Genomic DNA, 23,997 nt, shown 5'->3' with positions numbered 1-23,997 from the left:
GTCAGAGAGCAAGTTATCCTCCTAATCATATACACAAATAATGTCAGGCCGCTACCCCTTGTTGCAAATATAAACTTCCTGAAAACCTGCACCAACACTTCAAATATAAGATATACACCTGGTATGAAGCATACACCTTTACTACATACGAACTCTCACAACACCTGGATAAGACAAACTAGCTCCACTTCAACTAGGAAGGAGCAGCGGGAGCGCGTACCACAGACTCAGGGCTTCGAACTCAGCGTGAGAACGTATAAGAACATGCAGAGAACAACTCGTCCTCTTGAGCTCTCAAGCACCGCATGCTAGTAGCTTTCTTTTGTGCCTAACAATATTTTATTACATGAAAATTATATTACCTGTATACTGCAGAAAAGAAATAAATTATTTTTATATGTATTTGTATTTTACAAGAGCTGCATGCAGTGGCAGCTCGTGTGTGTTTTTGTTGTTGTTCACGCGGCAGATTTTTTTACACCTTTTGTCTTTATTTATAGTTTTTTAACGTTGTAACCTAACTTAGAAATGTGCTGCAAACCCCATATGAAAAAGTGACAGTTGTTAGGAGGATGGGTTGTAGAGAAATATAGAAACTGACTGACACTGCTGACTCTCCATCAGTTTCTCACGGCATCATCAACTCTCTCCTAATGATCTCAGAGCTGCCCTTGACTGCAGTAGAACCTATCTTGGAACAACTGATCAGTTCTGGTGTCAGAGGGAAACTACTAATTTAGATCCAAGGATACCTAAGCAACAGAAGTCTCAGTCATATACAAAGGTGTCAAAAGTACCACCAGCGCGTCATTTGAGCTGGGTACACCTCAGGGTGAAGTACTCAATCTGTTTAATGTGCTGCTATACGGGCTTGTGTCACACATTCGTACACAAGATGACGAGGCTACTTTTATGCAAATGATATTTTCATCTTTGTCATTACATCTGACAGACCACAAACTCTTCGTCACCTTGACAGCACCACTGCGCTACTGAAGTCTCCCAGCTCAGGCTGACACGTTTCAACACCATGTACAAAATCCATCCTCCTTAATGAATATTTCAGGGAAACATAATTAGCTTTTGTTCCCACTGTGTAACTATAATATAGAATATGGTAGCAGCACACTGCTGATGTATCCAGTTTTGCTAGATAAAAAAATAAAAAACTCAACAACCACAAGTTCACAAATACAAAATTAATCCCCCTACCACCAATCCATTGTTCACGTTCACCCCGTCACCCCCCAACCATCCTAACCTACCACCTCACCTCTATAACCTCTTACTATCGCATCTGTCTGACACGTAAATCCAGACGGTGTAAAAATAAAGAAATGGGAATCGACGGAAATCATAACAAAGAAAAGGTCAGACATTATAACCATTATAGAGAGAAAATTCAAAGGAATCTCAAGAAACATAATAAACTGGCTGTGCCTGTGTGTAGTGTGGAAGGAAAGACAGAACGTGGAAGGTGGAGTGTTATTGATGATATAACACCAATAGTTGTGAAGAAGCGAAATAATAGAACACAGGAGAATTTAGAGACTTATGTAGAAGGATAAATAACAATTGAAGATCCTGAAATATTTTTAGCAAGGTGTATAAGCTTCCACCAAACAATAGATGAACGAAAGAAAATAAGAGAGCGAAAATGTATATAACTGAAGAAAGATAGGAGAAAGAACTAAAGTAAAATTAGCTGTTCTGGGAGACTTTGATGAGGTAAATTAACTGGGACCCTCATGACGGACTGGAAACATGGAAACCAAAATTATGGAAGTAGCAATGATGAATTATAAGGGCCAGACTGTGAAGGAGATTAAGAGTATGAGAGTGATGAAGCTAGATCCGTTGTCACATTATGTGAGTACCACATTAACTGTAACATCGAATATTAAGGTCATTTTTAGGTCAATGAGTGTAGAAAAGACAAGATTCAGAACGAGTTCTTATTGGGAAAACATTTTCCTCTGTTAGAACTTAATCAAGTTGTGACTTGATAAAAGTTCTAACAAAATCAAACATTCTCCTAATAAAATCTCGTTCCATAACGCGTCTATTCCTCATTATTTGGATCAAGAATCCATTAACTACAGTACTAAGATTTATTTATGTTATGGAAGAGAAATGGAGAGAAAAAGAAAAGCGGAGAGACAATTTGAAAATGAGAGCATCACAGTCTAAAATTAAAGCAAAATTGTTTCTTACGCAAATAAGTAAAATGAGCATAACGAGCTAAGTAATAAGACTGAAAGGAGAGAGTTGCTCACAGGAAGGTTGAGAGTGAACTCTGAGCAAATGAAAGAAGGTCGTGTTGGTTGGTGCCCGGGGCATGCTTGGCTCCCGGGTACATGCACACACCGAGCTGTGCCCCCGTGATATTAATATATTTACCGAAATATTGTATTAATGATATGTTAAAAGGGAGAGATAGACGTGGCACCCCAGGCCAGGCCAGGACTTCATCCACAGGTGTGATGTCAGGTGTTCTTCCCCACCCCCTCCCATCATGGTGCTGGTGTCGTCATCCTCGCTGAGTGGTCGCTGTATACCGTGTAATCAGGGCAACACAGTCTAGTTGATCAAGAACTACGTGGAGAAACTTATCTTTACCCATTAAAATTTTTATATGTCTATCAGTACTGCCTCTTATATTCGAGGAGAGGTTCCTAATTAGTCTTAAAACCTTTATACCTATTACATTCCTGTTCTTCACTGAAGATATTTTACCACAAGTATACACCATGTCTTTCATTCTCGTAAGGGGTTCTTTCAGTGTACAAATTTGTCTTGTTTAAGTGTTTTGGATTTGCTTTATTTTGTATGTAGGTCTGATAGCTGGTATTATCTTAAAATTCTACAGTAACTTTATATGTGTATTAATTACAGAAAATTGGTATTTAACAAAAGAAAAAAATATTCATTACTCTATGCCACATAGCTCCTTCATTTGAAGACGTCATGTGATATGGCAGAATGATGCAGGCTTCTTGTCATGATACATACATGTCTTGTATCTTTATTTCCCCATCATTGAAATTATCAGGATGTTTGTTAATGGTTATGCGGATCATCGTTCACTCGACTCGCTCGCACACCAGACCTCCTAAATTATTAAAGAAAGATTACAGCAATGTGAACAATTGAGAAACACTGGGAAGTGTATACTGAGAGACAAGTGTGCAAGATTAATCTTCCATATTATAATACGGGAAGGGAAAAAAAAACAAGCCTGCCAGAGTGCAATTCTTTAACAAGCTTCCGTTCCACATACCTAAGACGGAAGAGAAATACTTGACTGGAAGGTTGCTGTCAACCTTATGACAGAAGGTTAGTACCTTCATGGATGCTGGCTCTATACCAACTTACTATAAAATATTTCAAAGGACTTGAGTGTAATATAATGCGTTGGATGCGATGTTATGACTAATACACGACTCTTAGGGAGCCAAAAATATTTTTAATTTCCATCACTTGGTACTGAGATTATTCACATATCGCACTTGATTACTTCCAGCAAGTAATGAAGCTTTCTTACACAGTTACAAGATTTTCTTACAAACAATTACAAGATTTTCTTACAGTTACAAGGTTTTCTTACACTGGATGTAGCATCCAGAAGGATTTTTCTAACACATTTTCCCTGGATACGACCCACAACAGTTGTCTAACACATAGTTACCTAGTTTTTCTACTAGGTGAGCAGGGACAGCTTAGCTACAAATAAATAGTAAGTTAAGTAGGTAAGTTTATTCAGGTATACACAAATACAGTTACATACATTATCATGCATAGCAGCATATGTGTAAAGTACTTAGGATAACCCAAAAAAAGTCAGACAGAGTGACTTATTTCCATTGAGGTCCTTTAATTCCATTGGGGTCGAAATCGGATCGTATGATTGTCAGTCGAATTATCTAACCAGCCAACTTTGCGGCACCAAACCCAACTGATATTCACACAGTTGAGTTACTTAGGTGTTTTAACTTTTATCAAATCAAATCAAGTTTATTCTCTATAAGGGTTACAATGTGGAGTTTACAGGATTTGGATATTGTGTGGTTTACATGTTATAAAATACTAATTACAGAGGGGGCCACTAGGACACCTAGCATGGCTAGGCATTTCGGGCAGACTTAGATTAATTCTTAACATTAAATCCTTACAGATTATGGTATTAAGGCAAGGTGACTACATTATAATTTGTGAGTTTAGCAATGTGAATGCTTTTGTTTTAGCACAATACAGTCTATATTGGAGTATCATAGGCAAACTTATAACTAGTTAGGATTCATTTAAGGTCTAAATAGTAAGATATTACAAAGACCCCTGTGGGAATAAGTTAATAAGATAATCATCCTAGGTAATTTACACTATGTATGATAATTGTACTTATGTGTATATGTTCCTAAATAAATTTAACAATAAACTTGTACGAAATTGAGGGAACGGCGTTGGGAGGAAGGGGCGTGGGGAAGAAGGGGTGTGGGAGGAAGGGACGTGGAGGTTGGAAGGGGCGTGGGTATGGATGGGTGTGGGGAGTTACGGTGAGGGAGGGGCTCGGAGGTGAAGAGGAGAGCAGGGAGGGTGGAGGTGCGTGGGGAAGGTCGGGAGGGGCGTGTGAGGGAGTGGCATGGAGTTCGCTGAACTAGGTTGTGGTGACGGGTGACAGAGGGATGGTGGTGAGGAATGAAAAGGGTGGGGTGAGAGAGGGATGGGATGGTGGTGGTGTTCATAACCTGTCAATATAGAATAGTCAGTAAGAATTAGTATTAGTCTGCCCGAAATGCCTAGGCATGCTAGTGGCTTTCTTTGTAATTAATATTTTGTAATATGTAAACCATACATTGTAAGCTTTGCAAGGAAATAAACGTTTTCATTTTCAGAGGGGTGGTGGTGCATGGGTGGGGTGAGGGGTGGAGGTGAGAGAAGGGTGGTGGTGAGAGAGGTAACAGTAATCAAGTATTACCTGGTGGCCTCAACGCCCTCCTCAGTCAGCTGAGGTGAGCAGGGCGACTCAGTCAACCTCCTGGGGCTCTCTCCTCCCTAGCTCTTCAATGTTACTATCTTCTCTTCTACTTTGTACTCATCTTCACTCGCTTGTATTTTATAGCAAGTATTTTGAGTGTGATGATAGGATGTTTACACGAAGTGAAGCTCTCTTTGAGACGACCAAGTATGTGGGTGCCCCCTCACCCATCCACCTCAGCTGCTGCCTAGAACCACACACCCATCCACCCTCACACACTCTTCTACTCACACACTAACCCATCCCTCACTCATCCACCTTCACAAACTCATCTACCCTCTCTCACCCACTTACCTACCTTCACACATTCACCCTCACTCACTCATCCACCCTCACACACTCACCCACACTCACTCACTCATCTACTCACACTCACCCCTGACTCATCTACCCCTCACACACCCACCCTCACTTATCCACCCTCTAATGTTTCTGGATACGTAGCACCTGCAGCCTAATATAGCTGAGTACTGGCTCACTAATGTTAGTGTGGGTATATAATGTTACACATGACAGGTGGGAATTGTTAATGTGGGTGTATAATATTACACATGACAGGTCAGTTCATCATTGTTAGCGTAGGTGTACAGGTACTGTAGTAAGTTGGTAGATGGCAACCGACCTGTCACGTGGTTGTGACACGGAAACCATTTAAACGTTTTGTACTTTGAAAGGGTTGCTGGTCTTCTCTTTCTTTCTCATGAGCACGAAAGATGGCAGGCAATTCTTACAAATTTCAACTCACATTCAGTATACATTTCTCTTTAGTTTCTTTTGTGTTGCTTAATGCTTACTTCCAAATTTACCCTTCATGTAGGTTGCCTTGATGATGGTGAAGGCATCTTAATTAATCCAGGGAATTAGACCTGCCCTCTCCTTCTTTGGGTCAGACCTGATTACCTTCCACTCCATTATCTCTCAGCCCACAGTAACCAGTGACTTCTTCAGTCCAGTGCCTTGAACATCAGTGTATAATTTACCCTCTTTTCTCCCCCTGGGATGTTTGTCATGGTACACTGCCTGCTGCTAGGTAGTTTATCGGGGAGTCATATGTCAGCTCCTGCTAGGTCTGGGTAAAAGTCTGTTCCTATTGACCAAGCTGGGGCTTTTGTGCATAGGTTTCTGGCTTTGCCAGGGTTTAAGCTAGGAGGTCCACCACCAATAGTGCGGAGTCAGAAAAAAATGCATCAAGAGAGAACCCAGCCACAAAAAATTCTAGCCAACAGAAATCAGTTCTATGCAAATTCTGTGCCTTGGGTATCTGTTGGGATGAAATATCTGGAAAAACAGGTGGGACATGCAATTTTGACCATCTCAAAAAATGCCGCTACCTCATGACCAAAGGTGAATGCAACTCTTCTTTTAAACTATTTCACCCTGAAATGTGTTTCTCCTCAGACCATGAAAGAAAATGCTACAACACATCTACCTGGAGGTTATTCCGGGGATCAACGGCCCCGCGGCCTGGTCCACGACCAGGCCTCCCGGTGGATCAGGGCCTGATCAACCAGGCTGTTACTGCTGGCCACACATAATCCAACGTACGAACCACAGCCCGGCTGATCCGGCACTGACTTTAAGCATCTGTCCAGCTCCCTCTTGAAGGCAGCCAGGGATCTATTGGTAATTCCCCTTATGCTTGGTGGGAGGCTGTTGAATAGTCTTGGGCCCTGGACACTTATGGTGTTTTCTCTTAGTGTACCAATGGCGCCCTTACTTTTAATTGGGAGTATTTTGCATCGCCTGCCCAGTCTTTTACTTTCATAGGGAGTGATTTCTGTGTGCAGATTCGGGACCATTCCTTCTAGGATTTTCCAAGTGTAGATTATGATATATCTCTCCTGCATTCCAACGAGTACAAGTCAAGTCAAGTGCCTCCAAGTGTTCCCAGTAGTTCAGGTGCTTGATAGAACTTACACCTGCAGTAAAGGTTCTCTGTACACTCTCTAGATCTGCAATTTCACCTGCTTTGAATGGAGATGTTAATGTACAGCAGTATTCCAGCCTAGAGAGAACAAGTGATTTGAAAAGGATCATCATTGGCTTGGCATCTCTTGTTTTGAACGTTCTCATTATCCATCCTATCATTTTCTTTGCACGTGTGATCGTGGCACTGTTGTGATCCTTGAAAGTGAGATCTTCAGACATTACTACTCCCAGGTCCCTTACATTATATTTCCGCTCTATTGTATGGCCAGAGTTTGTAGTATACTCTGTTCTAGTTATTATCTCCTCCAGTTTTCCATAACGGAGTAGTTGGAATTTGTCCTCATTGAACATCATATTGTTTTCCGTTGCCCATTGGAAAACTTGGTTTATATCTTCTTGGAGGTTAACCGTGTCCTCAATAGATGACAGTCTCATGCAGATCCTAGAATCGTCTGCAAAGGATGATACAGTGCTGTGGATTACATCTCTGTCTGTGTCTGATATGAGGATGAGGAACAGGATGGGGGCGAGTACTGTGCCTTGTGGAACAGAGCTCTTCACTATGGCAGCCTCCGATTTAACTCTGTTGACCACTACTCTTTGTGTTCGATTGGTTAAGAAGTTGAAGATCCATCTCCCCACTTTCCCAGTTATTCCTTTAGCACGTATTTTGTGCGCTATTACGCCATGATCGCACTTGTCAAATGCTTTTGCAAAGTCTTGTGTATACTACATCCGCATTCTGTTTTTCTTCCAGTGCATCCAAGGCCATATCATAGTGATCCAGTAGTTGTGAGAGGCAGGAGAGATTTGCCCTGAACCCATGTTGCCCTGGATTGTGCAGTGTTTGGGAATCCAGGTGGTTTGCAATCATGCTTCTTAGCACCCTTTCAAAGATTTTTATGATGTGGGACGTTACAGCTATTGGTCTATAGCTCTTAGCTACTGCTTTGCTGCCACCTTTATGGAGTGGGGCTGTATCCGTTGTTTTAAGTGACTGGAATTTCACCCATGTGTAAGCTCCTTCTCCATAGTATACTTAGGGCACGTGAGAGGGGTTTCTTGCAGTTCTTAATGAACACAGAGTTCCACGAGTCTGGGCCTGGGGCTGAGTGCATGAGCATGTTTTCAATGGCTTTTTCAAAGTCTATCGGAGTTAGGGTAATGTTGGAAATCTGGCATACATTGATGGAGTTTTGAGGCTCATTCATGAAATCATTTGGATTGTCGATCCTCAGACTGATTAGTGGCTCACTAAACACAGAGTCGTACTGGGATTTCAGTATTTCACTTATTTCCTTGTTGTCATCTGTATAAGTCCCATCCTGTCTGAGTAAGGACCCAATACTAGATATGGTATTTGCCTTGTTTTTGACATATGAAAAGAAATATTTCGAATTTCTTTCACATACTGTCAGGCACACCACTTAAAGGACACAAGAAGGTACACCTCATTCAAACCATGGGAAACAAACCAGGATAGTCACAACTTACTCCAGAGAAGAGATTTTTTAGTGCCAGGAAGGGGAAAAAATGCTGGCAAGAAATGACATAAATACTGCACCACCTCGGATCACTACTGGAGTGGAGGCACAGCCAGTGGACCCCACTCCAGAACAACTGATATTAGTGCCAGATAAAGCCCCCACACATACCATCAGTATTTGCAAATATACAGGGGTCTAAAGCCATCAACAAACAACAAAATGCCTTTCATCAGTGGACTCCTCACAGAGTCAAATGCAATGTGTACAGCTTTCACAGAGACCTACACAAAGGATCACTTTAACAACGAAATAAGGATCCCAGGGTACAACTTATTCAGATGTGACAGAAAGAACAGGCAACAAGGGGGGATTGGCCTGTATGTCAGTGAGTCACTCATATGCTCAGAACTTCTTAACACCTTAAATGATGTGGTTAAAGTTTTGGTAGTAAAGATCGAAAACCACAGCCTGGCTGGTCAGTACCAGACCAGCTGGGATGTGATTTGTACGTTGGTTTACGTGTGGCCAGCAGTAACAGCCTGGTTGATCAGGCTCTGAGCCACTGCAAGGCCTGGTCATGGACTGGGCCATGGGGGCATTGACCCTTGTTATGCCCACTGGGTATACTCCAGGATTGACCTAATAGACACTATTGTTCCTATTTCTCATTCCAGAGGAAACTTTTTTTTTATAAATCCCTCCCATATGTGGGTACCATCCTCTTGCCAAACTCTCAGTAGACAGGGCTCAATAGGATTTTGTAGACAAGTATGATTTTGTCAAAATGCTGTATACATAATGTTTTTCAGCATTTTTTAAAGTTATTGTATTATGTACCTGAATGCTACCTAGAGATGTTGCTAGGCGGGAAAGAAGAAGAAGCCTACTGTGTAGGCGAAACGTTTCGGAATAAAGTTGCCTAAATGTTGCCTATGTGTCTTATCTACCAACCTGTCGGTATTGTATACCATTTGATAATCACTCTGTCAGACACTGCAACACAATGGCATCTTAGTACAGAAGAGAAAACACCTTGGACAACTTTTTCAAGTGAGAACTGTTTGATCTGAGAGGGACATGACCTCTCAGTGGCTACATTCTCACTACTACTACTCTTCACCTCTCCTTCTGACAGTATTTAAGTCTCAACACTGTTGCTTGATCTTCAGTTAGTTCCAGACTTTGGAACAGAACTTCTCCAGGCTGAGGGACTGACAACCTCAAATCTACGACCTCAAGGGTGATGGACTGATTACATCGTCTTCACATCTCTACTGCTCCCGCCTACTTTCTGTACTCGACTGAAGAAGCCTACTGTGTAGGCGAAACATTTCGGAATAAAGTTACCTAAATGTTGCCTATGTGTCTTATCTACCAACCTGTCGGAATTGTATACCATTTGATAATCACTCTCTTGTTAATTTTGGGTTCTGCATATAGAATAACTTTTGCTTTCTTAGAAGATTTTATCTTTTTTTTGTTTTCCAGGTTGATACAAAATGCTGGTGGAAAACTCTGGAAATGGCAATGGTGGAGAGGGAAAAGGGTCTAATGGTGGAGGTAATGGTGGTAAAACCAATGGGGTGACAAAAACAAATGGAGGTACCAAAAACAGTGTTAGTAGCAAACCCAGCAGCACCACCAAACCCAATAATTGCAGTAAGCCTAGCAGCTGCAGTAAACCTAGCAACTGCAGTAGGCCCAGCACGTGTAATAAATCTAGCAACTGCAGTAAACCCAGTAGCTGCAGTAAGCCTGCCCCAGCCACACCCCCCAGGAGTACATCCAGTGGAATTGACTCTCAGCTGATGTACACACCACCACATGTCCTTATCCGCTCCATCTCTTCCCTCTCTCAACACTCCCTCAGGCCTTCAACACCCGAACATGACCAGGTGCTGTATTGTCTTGCAATCCTGTAATTACAGTATATTAATTAACTTTTTATAGGGAAGTATTAAACTCTTAAGGGTCTTACAGTGTCTTGAGGAATGAAATGTAATCAGGTTTAATCCAAGGAAAGGGAGAATAGCTCCAGTTTCTTGGGTCAGAATCTTTTCTCCAGTATTCAGGACCCTCTCAATGAAGGGAATCACAGTAATATACTATATAGTATGGTTCATTTACTAAAGCTTAAGGAAAGAAAATTCCCAAGTGAGTATATGGCATCAAAGATTTATGTGGTAGTGATAAAGGGAATATGTATGCTTAACAAAACTAAAGCAATATACTTTTGATCTAATAATAATGCTCCTTGATATACTGACTTAATTACATAGAATGGGAAAATGCACTAAACCTCACTTGAAATTAAAATGTTATACAGTACTATCAGTTAATATACAGTATATAATGTATTGCCTCTTTGCAGGATGATGGGATTGTGTCTGTTCCAGCCTTACGCAAAGGTGTCTTGCTCCAGGCTCGAGACCGCCTCTTCTCACGCTGGAAGGAGCGTTATTTTGTTCTCACCAGAGATTACCTTGCATGTTTCAGGAGAGGTTCTACCAAATATTCTGAAATGGGATCTTTTATATTCAAGGTAGGAACAAATTTATGGTTAAACTATGATGTTATATCTCAGTTGAATGCTATATTGTATAACTATTTGAAGCAGTATACAAGTGAACTGAAATAAAGTATGAAACATGGGTACAAAAACATATTTGATCCAAAATTCATGTTTTAGGTCAACCTAGCCTGTGTTGAGTGTGTAGAGTGGCAGGATCGTCGTGGTGGTCCTGCTTTAGCGTTATCTTTACCCCGTGAAGGACGTGTATTGCTGAGAGCCAAATCAGGTTTGGATCAGTGGTACAGACTATTACTTGAAGCTACTAGTGCCTCACGCCTTCGCCGCAGTGCTCTCCGTCGTGGTACTTCCACTACACACCTGAACAATACCACTAATAACAACTTAGATACCACACCTCCAGCAAAATCAGGTAGGAACCTGTCAAAAAGCCTTTTATTCACTTCATTTGTCACTTATGGTATACATCCTCTTTTCACTTAATGACAGAGTTTCGTTCCTAAGACCACGTCGGTAAACGAATTCGTCACTAAGTGAGGAGCATACTATAATGGTAGTGGGTTAGTGCTAACTATCTTTGATATTGTTTTATGTCACTTTTGCATCATTTATAACATTTCTGGTACGTGTTTAAATGTTTATACAGCAGTGTACTGTACATTGTAATAAACAGAATAGAGGAAATCAGCTCTAATGTACATTATTTAGGTATGCATCCTGGTCAGAGAGCCTGTCGTACGTCTGAGTCATCAGTAAACGAGTACATCACTAAGTGAGGAGAGTCTGTACTGTTCTTAGAGGGGTGGAACACTCTCTAAATAAAAGTTTGATCTAAATATTTTGTTCCCATCAGGACTTGAAGGCTAAGACTGCCTCACAGAAGTTGGGCATTCCTTTTTTTTTTTTTTTAAGGTTTAGATATTTTGTTTTAGTTATGTATTTCAATTCATCGTTCTATTTGAACTTAGCAGTGCCCTTGCATCTAAGGGAAAATCTTTCTAACGAAAATGTTCATAAAATCCAGAGAAAAGTTATTATCTTATTATTTCCATGATCTTACCTCACTGATATCCTCAGCCTCTCGGTGCAAAGTTCAAACCTTATTCTTTCTCAATATTCTGTGAGTTGACTATTGCCAATTCATATAGTGAATAATAACCATGTAATGCTGGCAGTGCACTGTGTTTTCACACACCTAGTATCTTCTATTTTTTTTATATATGCTGTCAGTCCTAAATTTTTATAGAAGTATTTATTCATAAAAATTACACTAAGCCCATAGTATTGTACTAAGCCTAAAATAGTGCTCTGCTCCCTCACTGTTTTATTCCATAGTTTTTTTCAGTGAATTAAGGTAGCAATACCTTGTCTCTCTTGCTGCTTTGATTTACAGTCATATGTTTTCATGGGGGCTTCTGTGTTCTTAGTGAAGGGCTCTTGATATGAGGACTGGGGCCAATTTAGTCCTTCCCTTTCCTTAGATGAAATTATATAACCACCACCTTCCCTGGAAATTTTTAACAACATTGTGATGGTTTTGTGTAATATGACTTATTGCCTATGATGTAAAATGGATTATGAATATGGCTTGTGGAATGCAACTAAAGGACTTTGAAATGTTTAGTTTGCATTGCTATGCTGACTAAGTCAAAATACTTTGACCGAAACATTTCATTGTTAACTCACAATTTGAAGAGAAAACTTCAGGTGACATTTTGGTCCATCCTGGATTATTATCAAGATTTGACACAATGGTCCAAGACTAATCAAAATATTATCTAAAGTTCCCTCCACAAATTGTGGGTTAATACTGAAGTTATTTCTGTAATATAACAAAAAATTAGTCATGATATCATCAAGGTGGTAATGAGTATAGCAAATTACTAAAGATTGTAAATTCTAATGATCTTAGCAACTTCATATGCTCAAAGTACTGAATAACCAGTGAGTTATGGAGATATTTTTTGGAGAGTAGTTAATATCACTTTACATTTTTTTAGCTGTGTTATTTTATTAATTGCCCTGCTCAGCCACTGACTACCATGATACTGTATACTCCTTTACTCAAACACTGTCTGCTGTATTAATATACAGTGTACTCCTTTAAATACCCACTAATCTCTACAGTATATAAATATATACAATAGGGCCCCACTTACACGGCAGGTTAGGTTCCAGGCTACCGCCGGAAAGCGGACATCACCAGAAAGCAGAATGCCATTTTTTCCAATTATAAATGCATATAAATGTCAGATAACAAGTTTACACTTGTTAGCAGTAGAACTAGGCATTAAAAACAATAAAAAGTTAAATACAGTACACTCATTATTTACCTTAAAATATTTGTAGTCTTAATGTAGGGTGAGAGGTGAGTAGTCCAGTGGTACCTCGGCACACGAACAGCAATACCTTGGCACACGAACAGCTCCCAGCTCGAACAGTTATGTAAGTGTATTTTTGTGAGTGCTTTTGTAAGTGTATTTCTGGGGGTCTGAAATGGATTAATCTAATTTACATTATTCCTTATGGGAACAAATTCGTTCGGTATCGGCACTCGAACAGCCTTCTGGAATGAATTAAGTTTGTAACCCGAGGTACCATTGTATTTATCTGTAGGAAGTCAAGTGTGCTAGGTATGGTAGCCAGCCAGGCCAGCCTACCCTACCCACAAGTAATATACTACGACATTTAAAGTACTCCAGAGCGATAAAATGCATATACAGTATATTCATTACTTACCTTAAAATATTTGTAGTCTTAATGTAGGGTGAGAGGTGAGTAGTATTTATTTGTAGGAAGTCAGGTATAGGAGGTATGGTAGCCAGCCAGGCCACACCACCCACATGCAATATACTCTGGCATTTAAAGTGCCCTGGAGCAATAAAATGCATATACAGTACACTCATTACTTACCTTAAAATATTTGGTCTTAATATAGGGTGAGAGGTGAGTAAATGAGGTAAAAATGAATAAATGAGAGAGAGAATGAGTAAATGAGAGAGGAGAGAGATGCGGAGTTATGTAAACAAATAGATGAACGCATCTGGTTTTGGTTCATATATGTAACATCTCATATTTATATTAATTTATTCTACTGTGGAGTGTATTTATCATGTTTATATGTTATGTAGCATGTTTATTATATAATTTTGAAAAAGATATCATAGATGGATTAATGAAAATGTTTATATTAATGTAATACGTATATGAAATTTAATGCACCTCAGAGTGATTATTATTGTGTATTATCATTATTATTATGGCGTCCTCAAGACTAATATGACACTCTTAGTGATTTTAATGTGTACCTGCATGCCTACACAGTATGTAAGTTTATTTAGGTACAGGTACACATAAATATCAGAGTATATATATAAAATATGACATAGCTTTAAAACACTTGAAATTTTGCAAAGTTTCCAGACATAATGGAGAGACGCAGTGCTCGCAGAGCTCACAGAAAATGTAAACAAACCAGGTGGGGCATGGTGACCATATTAGAAAGTCAGGTGGGGGGAGCCGTATAGAGAATTTTGGTCATAATTTGAAATGTCTGTATTAGCAGAACGCCGTAAAGCGGGGCCCTACTGTACCTCTGTACTGCTATATTATATTCCATTAAGCTCTATAATTAAGAGACCTGCTTAAAATTTTTGCTGATTGTGTATTTATAATTCCAGGTGGTATACAGTATAGTCTAAGTGGGTCAACTCCAGAGATTACAAGACTTTGTGATGCAGTCTGTGATGACTCTCCTGGTGGTAGCAGTGCTCGGGTTCTTACTCGACACCATCGATTTTCCCGTGAGAAATTTATTGATGGAGTGAATGATGATGAAAGTGTTTGTTCTTTTTTTGGGTCACCCTGCCTCAGTGGGAAATGGCCAGTGTTTTAATAAAAAAAGAATAATTATTACATTTCAAATGTATATTTTCACATTAAACATTATTTTTTTAATGTTTAATGTAAAAATATACATTTGAAAGGTACTGTACAGTACTTAGATTTTCAAAAGGCACAGCTCTTCTTACATTACTGTATCAATGTTTATTTTCATATTAATTTGGACTAGTAATACTGGGTAGAAGTGTATTGTTTAAGGTAGAAATTGGTTAATGGTGATAATGACAGATTTTTATTGTCTAAAAATACCATAATTGTTGGTTTTTGAAATGCCTAAACAAATATATGTGAGTTATATAAGGATTGCTCAGGGAGTAGTACATTTAAGGGTAAAGATTTACTGGATGCATAGCAGTTTCAAAAATATGTCTGTTGAATTTTATATATTTTTTTTTTTGTATATATGACTGTGGATGTTGAATTTAATTTTTTAGTGCTATTTATTCTAGAAGTTTTTTAACCCCCTGACTGTCGCAACCCCAAATCCTGAGTTGTCTCTTGGTGTCGCAAAATTTCCGAAAAAAAAAAATTATTTTTCTTATGAAATGATTGAGAATCTTTTCCCAATTTTAATGACATCAAAAGAACGAAATTTGATGGAAAACTTATAGAATTATGCTCTCGCAAAGTTAGCGACCTTGGCGATATTTACGAATCGGCAATTTTGCCCACTTTGAGCCCTATTATCAGTAATTCCATTCTTCCAGTTGACCAAACTCAGAGCTATTTCTTTAGAACTCCATTTGTTCTATCAATTGAGTACAAGAAACTGCCCATTTACAGATTTCAACTACCCAAAAACGTGGTCAAAAATCTGCAATTTGGCCAATTTCACGCATATTAAAAAATATGCCAATTTCAAAATAGGGTCCAGAATGAATATTGCAGACATTCCTGGTTCTAAAACAACATTTTCTTTGTTCATCAGTCACATCTCCAGGCCCCTCTGATATTACTCTTGCTTTCTATTTTGAATTTTTATTTAAACAAAAAATAGAAGATTTACTGTTATGCAGACTACTGCAATATTGTAATAATTGTATAAATAATGTCAACCCATTCATGACTGCATATTAGAATGGCTAGTTGGACATTTATTGGACAATGACATCATTTGTTTACTTTTGAACATCGGCAAAAATCAAACATTTCCCCTAATTTGAGCTCCATTTAAAAGTTCTTTTCATAGTAAAACCAATCAATATCACCTCTGTTTCTATAATATGTTTTCCATTCTATCAAATGAGACCATGAAAACAAGAATACAACCATAAATATTATACGAAAATGTACCACAAATTCGGCATTTTAATAAAAAAAAACGGTCGTTTTTTTTTTTCTCATTATACATTGCGTGCTGCAGGATTTTTTTATATGGTGCACACTGACCACACAGACCCATTCTCTCATATGTGGGCCTACCAGCTTTCTCCTGCTTGATTTGAAGCTGCTAGAATTTATGAGTATATATACGTCAAACACGGTGGCTCGTAAGATGTATATGTAGGACTGAAACAGTCAAAGGGTTAACCCTTTCAGGGTCCGTGCCATAGATCTACGGTTTTACGTTGAGGGTCCAAACCATAGATCCACGCCATGAGCTCAGCTCACTCTGATAAGCTGTAAGCAGTAAATTTAGGCCTAGATCTGAGAGAATACATCTATGTGGTATGTGTGCACTGCATAAAACAAATCCTGCAGCACACAGTGCATAATGAAAGAAAAAACTGAGACCGTAATTTTCAATTAAAAGAGCGACTTTGCACTGTTTTTTCGTATTTTTTTTATAGTTGTACAGTATTTGTGATTTCTTAGTCTCATTTGATAGAATGGAAGATATATTACAGAAACAGAGATGATTTTGATTAGTTTAGCACTGAAAATGGCTTGAAACTGAGCTCAAAGTAGCGGAAATGTTAAATTTTTGCCGATGTTCAAGAGTAAACAAATGACCTCACGCCTAATACACACCAGCTGGTGGGTCTAATATACGTTCACAAATGTGGTGATAATATTTATACAATTATTACAATATTGCATAACAGTATATCTTCTATTTTTTGGTTTGAATAAAAATTCATTATGTGAATAAAAAATAAAAATGAAATTCATTTGTAAAGCCTGAAAACGTAACTAATGAATAGAGGAAATGTTAGTTTAGTGCCAGGAATGCCTGCATTGTTTATTCTGGACCCTATTTTGAAACTGGAATATTTAGAACTTTGCATTAAATTGGCCAAATTACCAATTTCTGATCACTTTATTTTGTAGTTGAAACAGTTGACTTGGCGATTTCTTGTGCTCAATCGATAGAATAGAAGTAATATTAGTGAAATAGCTAAGAATTTGGTCGACTGGAATAATGTAATTGGCCTAAAATGGGAGTCAAAGTCGGCAAAATCGCCGATGCGTAAATATCGCTGACACACCAAAATTTGCGAGAGCATAATTTCGTCAGTTTTCCATAAAATTTCGTACCTTTTGTTTTATTACCTTCAGAAAAAGATTCTCTACCATTTCATAAGTAAAAATAACAGAATTATTTTTTGACAATTCTTGGACACTGGTGCACACTTTGAAATTTGGCCTCTTAACCCTGAAAGGGTTAATTAAGTGGTCTACTTATAAATAATAAGATTTTTCTTAATTGTGTTTTTTTAGTTTTCTCTATTTATTAATTTATTTAAGGAGTTTATTAATGAGATTACTCATTAACTAGATTTGTTCAGTGCTTGAGAAGACAATTGTAATATCATTAGCGAAAAGTATTAGTGAGAAGTAATGGGTGGCAGTTAGGAAGCTCATTAATATACAGTGCAGTTTTAAGGAACAGGAGATGGTCAACACAAATTTTAATTAGGAGTATAGGAGAGAGAGACAGTGTCATTTATGGTAACTTATTGGTGCCTATTACTTAGGGAAGATAGTTTTTATAGTCTAGGTTCAAAAATTAATCAAGTTGGGTATTCATTCTTATCAGGCGTTGCTTGTACAATGTCTGTTTTTTTCATATATAATATAATTTGTACATTTTTTAAGGTCTTAAACTCAAAAACAGATTTAGTATATTATGTTTTGCTATGCAAGCATATCACTGCTTGTGCATATAGTACTCTCTTCAACCATTTGTAATAACATTGGTACTGTAGGTTTAATATTGGCTAGGATGTGTGATGTCACCGTGGTTGTTTAATATATTTATAGATGGGGTTGTAAGAGAAGTAAATGCGAGGGTCTTGGCAAGAGGCGTGGAGTTAAAAGATAAAGAATCACACACAAAGTGGGAGTTGTCACAGCTGCTCTTTGCTGATGACACTGTGCTCTTGGGAGATTCTGAAGAGAAGTTGCAGAGATTGGTGGATGAATTTGGTAGGGTGTGCAAAAGAAGGAAATTAAAGGTGAATACAAGAAAGAGTAAGGTTATGAGGATAACAAAAAGATTAGGTGATGAAAGATTGAATATCAGATTGGAGGGAGAGACTATGGAGGAGGTGAACGTATTCAGATATTTGGGAGTGGACGTGTCAGCGGATGGGTCTATGAAAGATGAGGTGAATCATAGAATTGATGAGGGAAAAAGAGTGAGTGGTGCACTTAGGAGTCTGTGGAGACAAAGAACTTTGTCCTTGGAGGCAAAGAGGGGAATGTATGAGAGTATAGTTTTACCAACGCTCTTATATGGGTGTGAAGCGTGGGTGATGAATGTTGCAGCGAGGAGAAGGCTGGAGGCAGTGGAGATGTCATGTCTGAGGGCAATGTGTGGTGTGAATATAATGCAGAGAATTCGTAGTTTGGAAGTTAGGAGGAGGTGCGGGATTACCAAAACTGTTGTCCAGAGGGCTGAGGAAGGGTTGTTGAGGTGGTTCGGACATGTAGAGAGAATGGAGCGAAAGAGAATGACTTCAAGAGTGTATCAGTCTGTAGTGGAAGGAAGGCGGGGTAGGGGTCGGCCTAGGAAGGGTTGGAGGGAGGGGGTAAAGGAGGTTTTGTGTGCGAGGGGCTTGGACTTCCAGCAGGCATGCGTGAGCGTGTTTGATAGGAGTGAATGGAGACAAATGGTTTTTAATACTTGACGTGCTGTTGGAGTGTGAGCAAAGTAACATTTATGAAGGGATTCAGGGAAACCGGCAGGCCGGACTTGAGTCCTGGAGATGGGAAGTACAGTGCCTGCACTCTGAAGGAGGGGTGTTAATGTTGCAGTTTAAAAACTGTAGTGTAAAGCACCCTTCTGGCAAGACAGTGATGGAGTGAATGATGGTGAAAGTTTTTCTTTTTCGGGCCACCCTGCCTTGGTGGGAATCGGCCGGTGTGATAATAAAAATAAATAATAAAGTTTTCAACTTCTTTGGGATCATAAAGTGATCCAGATAAATGAAAATAAAAATGCATAAATATCTCAGCTCCAAGACATTTTTAGCAAATACATCTTTGTTAGTACTGTACTGCCACACCACATTGAAAGAAAATGAGAAGTCCCAGTTTTTATGTAGCACAGTAGATGTGATTTACAATTTCACATTGCTTATAGGTTATAGATTTAAAGGTGCTATTATATTCAGTATAGCTTTCTTGAGAAATTCCAGGTTTTTATGTAGCACCATAACATTAGGCATAATTCATAATTTTACATTGCTCATATGTTTTAGGTGTAAAGGTATTGTACTGTGTACAGTATAGCTTTCTCTTAAGGATATAAAGATATTTTTTCCATTAATGTTAAAGATTAGTGAATAAATGTTTTGCATAGCACTGAGGCTGTCAGTCTGTAAAAGTATTTTTATATTATAACTTTGTTGATTAACTCCATGAGGAAGTGGAGAAGAATCCTCTGTCCATAAGCAATGCATGTTGTAGGAGGTGACTTAAGTGCTGGGAGCAAGGAGCTAGTAACCTCCTCTGTGTAAATTACTAAATGTAAAAATGAAAAAAACTTATATTTCTTCTTTTTAGGGTCATCCTGCCTTGGTGGGAGACAGCGGTGTGTTAACAAAAAATACTGTTGAATAGTCAGTAATTCAATTTATAAAACTGCACCCGTTTTCTCTCCCCCCATCCAACAGTTCTTGCTGATATGGACCTTGGCTCTATTGACACAGATGTAGCTACTCCACCCTCCTCAGTAACCTCTTCAAACAAATTTAGTACATCAACTTCAACTTCTAATACCTCAGGTGAGCCTTATAAAAGACAGTCAAAGAACAGGTAGAGTAATATAATTAATGATACTTTTCAAATCACTGGTGGTCTCATGGCTTGAATATTGTTCTGTGCTTATGATACCTTTCAGGGCACGAAAGATATCAGAGCTTGAAAATTTACAGAGGTTATGGACTGCCCACATAAAGTCAGTAAAACATTTAAATTTCTTTGAATGCTTCGAACCATATGGATTGTTCTCTCTTGCACAAAGAGAGAGAGAGAGAGATACATGATAATATACTTAAATTGGAAGATTCAGTACCTGAGGGCCTGGTCTCTAATCTGCAGTGTAAAGCAAGAGTGCCATGGGTACAATTAGAGAACTTTGTGTCAATATCCATGGCCAAAAAGATTTCAACCTGTTACCAGTAGAAATCAGAAATAATGCTGGAATGAAGGTAGAGGTTTACAAGAGAAAACTGGACTGTTTATCAGCTGGATTGTGATGGCTGTGCATACCTTCATGTTGCTACCACAAACAGCCTGGTTGTCGAAGCACTCAAGAAAGAGGCCTAAACTGAGGCTGGGCTACAAGGGTACACCTCTCATAACTGGTCACAAATATGTCACAGGTAAATAATAAATGATGGTAAATGTGTTTTTCTTCTTTGGGTCAGCACTGCCTTGGTGTTTGGAAATGGCTGATGCTAAAAAATATATATACATGTTATTTTTATTTATTTTTTATTATCACAGTGGCCGATTCCTACCAAGGCAGGGTGGCCCGAAAAAGAAAAACTTTCACCATTATTCACTCCATCACTGTCTTGCCAGAAGGGTGCTTTACACTACAGTTTTTAAACTGCAACATTAACACCCCTCCTTCTCCATATATATATATATGGAGATGTCCTGTCTAAGGGCAGTGTGTGGTGTAAATATTATGCAGAAAATTCGGAGTGTGGAAATTAGGAAAAGGTGTGGAGTTAATAAAAGTATTAGTCAGAGGGCAGAAGAGGGGTTGTTGAGGTGGTTTGGTCATTTAGAGAGAATGAATCAAAGTAGAATGACATGGAAAGCATATAAATCTATAGGGGAAGGAAGGCGAGGTAGGGGTCGTCCTCAAAAGGGTTGGAGAGAGGGGGTAAAGGAGGTTTTGTGGGCGAGGGGCTTGGATTTCCAGCAAGCGTGTGTGAGCGTGTTAGATAGGAGTGAATGGAGACGAATGGTACTTGGGACCTGACGATCTGTTGGAGTGTGAGCAGGGTAATATTTAGTGAAGGGATTCAGGGAAACCGGTTATTTTCATATAGTCGGACTTGAGTCCTGGAAATGGGAAGTACAATGCCTGCACTTTAAAGGAGGGGTTTGGGATATTGGCAGTTTGGAGGGATATGTTGTGTATCTTTATACGTATATGCTTCTAAACTGTTGTATTCTGAGCACCTCTGCAAAAACAGTGATAATGTGTGAGTGTGGTGAAAGTGTTGAATGATGATGAAAGCATTTTCTTTTTGGGGATTTTCTTTCTTTTTTGGGTCACCCTGCCTCGGTATATATATATATATATATACATATTTTTTTTTTTTTTTCAACAAGTCGGCCGTCTCCCACCGAGGCAGGGTGCCAGTACTGACCGAATTTGTTCCCATAAGGAATATTGTGAAGTAGATTAGTCTATTTCAGACCCCCAAACATACACGTACAAACGCACTTACATAAATACACTTACATAATTGGTCGCATTCGGAGGTGATCGTTATGCGGGGGTCCACTGTATATTTCATCCATGCCTATCTCAACATTTGTAGTAGTGGCAGACTCCTATATGCATTACAGGCTATCCAGAAATTCAGTTTCCCTCATCCAATCATTTTATGTATTATATAACTTTGGTTAAGTCATGTTTCTAATAAACACAAAGACATTGTTTTCTGTTGGGTCCCTGGACACATAGATGTTCAGGGCAATGAGCAGGCAGACTTCAGTACTCAGTCAGCAGTTCATGACCTCCTCATTTCATACAGGGGTCTTCTTTCTCAGACTATTTTGCAGTAATCTCTCAACAACTTGGCAACTACTGGCAATAAAGGTGGTCTGAGTTGGCCCACAATAAATTGCATTTTGTCAAACCATGTTTGGATTTCTGGCCATCTTACCATTGCTGTTGTATTTGGGAGACTACACTCTCCTGCCTACATATTGGACACACATGTCACAAGTAGCATATGGAAAAATGCTTGGCACCATTCTATGAGGATTGCCATGTTGAGTTATTAGTTCAGCATCTCTTAATAGATTGTCCTATCTGTCTGCAGGATTGCAGAATTTACATCCAATGCCTTCACTGCCTTATCACACCTTACCTGACCTCCTCACTGGAAGTCCCACCTTTGATGCATACTCTTTCTTTGACTTTTATCAGAAACCAACTTATTACTACATCACTTTGATTATATTTTCCCTCCCCACTACCCTGGTTGATTAGGCCCTGATCCACCATGAGGCCTGGTCTCAGACCAGGCTGCGGGGGCGTTGACCCCCAAAACCCTCTCCAGGTAAACCCTCGCTAACTCCTACCACACACTGGTTTCTGACCTTTGCATATTCCTTCCTTTGCACATTCCACCCTGCAGTGCTGTATGACCCTTTTTGGTTTATATTATTATTATTGTGTACATACTTAATGTAGTTTGGGGATTAGGAGGTGCAGGATTACCAAAACTTATCCAGAGGACTGAGGAGGGGTTACTGAGATGGTTCAGACATGTAGAGAGGATGGAACAAAATAAAATGACTTCGAGAGTATATAAATCTGTAGTGGAGGGAAGGCGGGGTAGGGGTTGGCCTAGGGAAGGTTGGAAGGAGGGGGTAAAAGAGGTTTTGTGTGCGAGGGGCTTGGACTTCCAGGAAGCATCCGTGAGCAAGTTGGATAGGAATGAATGGAGACAAATGGTTTTTAGGGCTTGACATGCTATTGGAGTGTGAGCAAGGTAACATTTATGAAGGGATTCAGGGAAACCGGCAGGCCGGACTTGAGTCCTGGAGATGGGAAGTACAGTGCCTGCACTCTGAAGCAGGGGTATTAATGTTGCAGTTTTATAACTGTAGTGTAAGCGTGCCTCTGGCAAGACTGATGGAGTGAATGATGATGAAAGTTTTTCTTTTTCAAGCCAACCTGCCTTGGTGGGAATCGGCTGATGTGTAATATAAAAAAAAATACTTTACCTTGTAATACAAATCTCACTCAATGTTATGTACAAAAATATAATTCAGGGTCAGGTGGATCTTCATCATTGGCCTCTTCACCTTCACTTCGAGGCTCTTGTGCTTGGCCCCGTCCATCATCTCCTCTGCGTCCTGTTTTGGGTGATGCTCCGAGGTCAAGGCTCTCACTGTATGAAGGTACCCGTGAAATGCCAGCCAGTGCAAAGATGCGACATTCAGTTTGTCTTGAGCCCAGGGACCAGACTCAGGATCTTGCTAGAAAACAGAAGAATAGACATTCTATATGTGTAGAACCTCGTGACTTGGCACGAACTCGAGCATCACTCTGCCTTGAGCCCCGTAATCCTTTATTGGACCTAATGGAGAGTGTAGAGGCCATTCCTTCATTGCTGTCCCCTGAAGGCTCTCGACTTCCAACATCTACTAGAACATCACCATCAAAGAGTGAAGGTATGCTTAATCCATAAGATATAACTTTTCTATTTTGTATTTAACTAGGTGCATGTAAAAAATCATTGTAAAATTTAGGCCTACAATCTCCTTAAATCTCAAATTAAAAAAATTTAGAAGGCTATTTGTAGATATAGTGCAAGAAAAAAGCTATTCTTGTGGTGTCCCACCATCATCAAATATAATTTCTTAAGATATTCTTGTGGTTGTAGCATTTACTGCAAATTTTATTCTATTCCAGTAGTCTACAGTTATATTTGTGAACAAATATTTCCTTGTGTCATTTTGGCACCACT

General features: G+C 39.2%; 1 protein-coding gene across 1 annotated transcript in view; it reads left to right on the top strand.

Annotated features, from left to right (window-relative positions):
* LOC128696907 (uncharacterized) overlaps positions 1-23,997 on the top strand; it is a 145,286-nt gene that overhangs the window by 104,961 nt on the left and 16,328 nt on the right. Inside the window, exons 2-7 of the mRNA XM_053788339.2 lie at positions 9,940-10,346; positions 10,823-10,993; positions 11,141-11,393; positions 14,662-14,784; positions 19,945-20,055; positions 23,300-23,701. Of these exons, the coding sequence (XP_053644314.1) occupies positions 9,951-10,346; positions 10,823-10,993; positions 11,141-11,393; positions 14,662-14,784; positions 19,945-20,055; positions 23,300-23,701 (1,456 nt within the window). The 5' untranslated portion in view covers positions 9,940-9,950. The remainder of the gene's footprint in view (positions 1-9,939; positions 10,347-10,822; positions 10,994-11,140; positions 11,394-14,661; positions 14,785-19,944; positions 20,056-23,299; positions 23,702-23,997) is intronic.

The sequence above is a fragment of the Cherax quadricarinatus genome, chromosome 31 (genome assembly GCF_038502225.1).
Source record: "Cherax quadricarinatus isolate ZL_2023a chromosome 31, ASM3850222v1, whole genome shotgun sequence".
Classification (NCBI taxonomy): domain Eukaryota; kingdom Metazoa; phylum Arthropoda; class Malacostraca; order Decapoda; family Parastacidae; genus Cherax; species Cherax quadricarinatus.
Note: the sequence above shows the minus strand (reverse complement) of the source record. Positions and strands in the feature narration are given on the sequence as shown.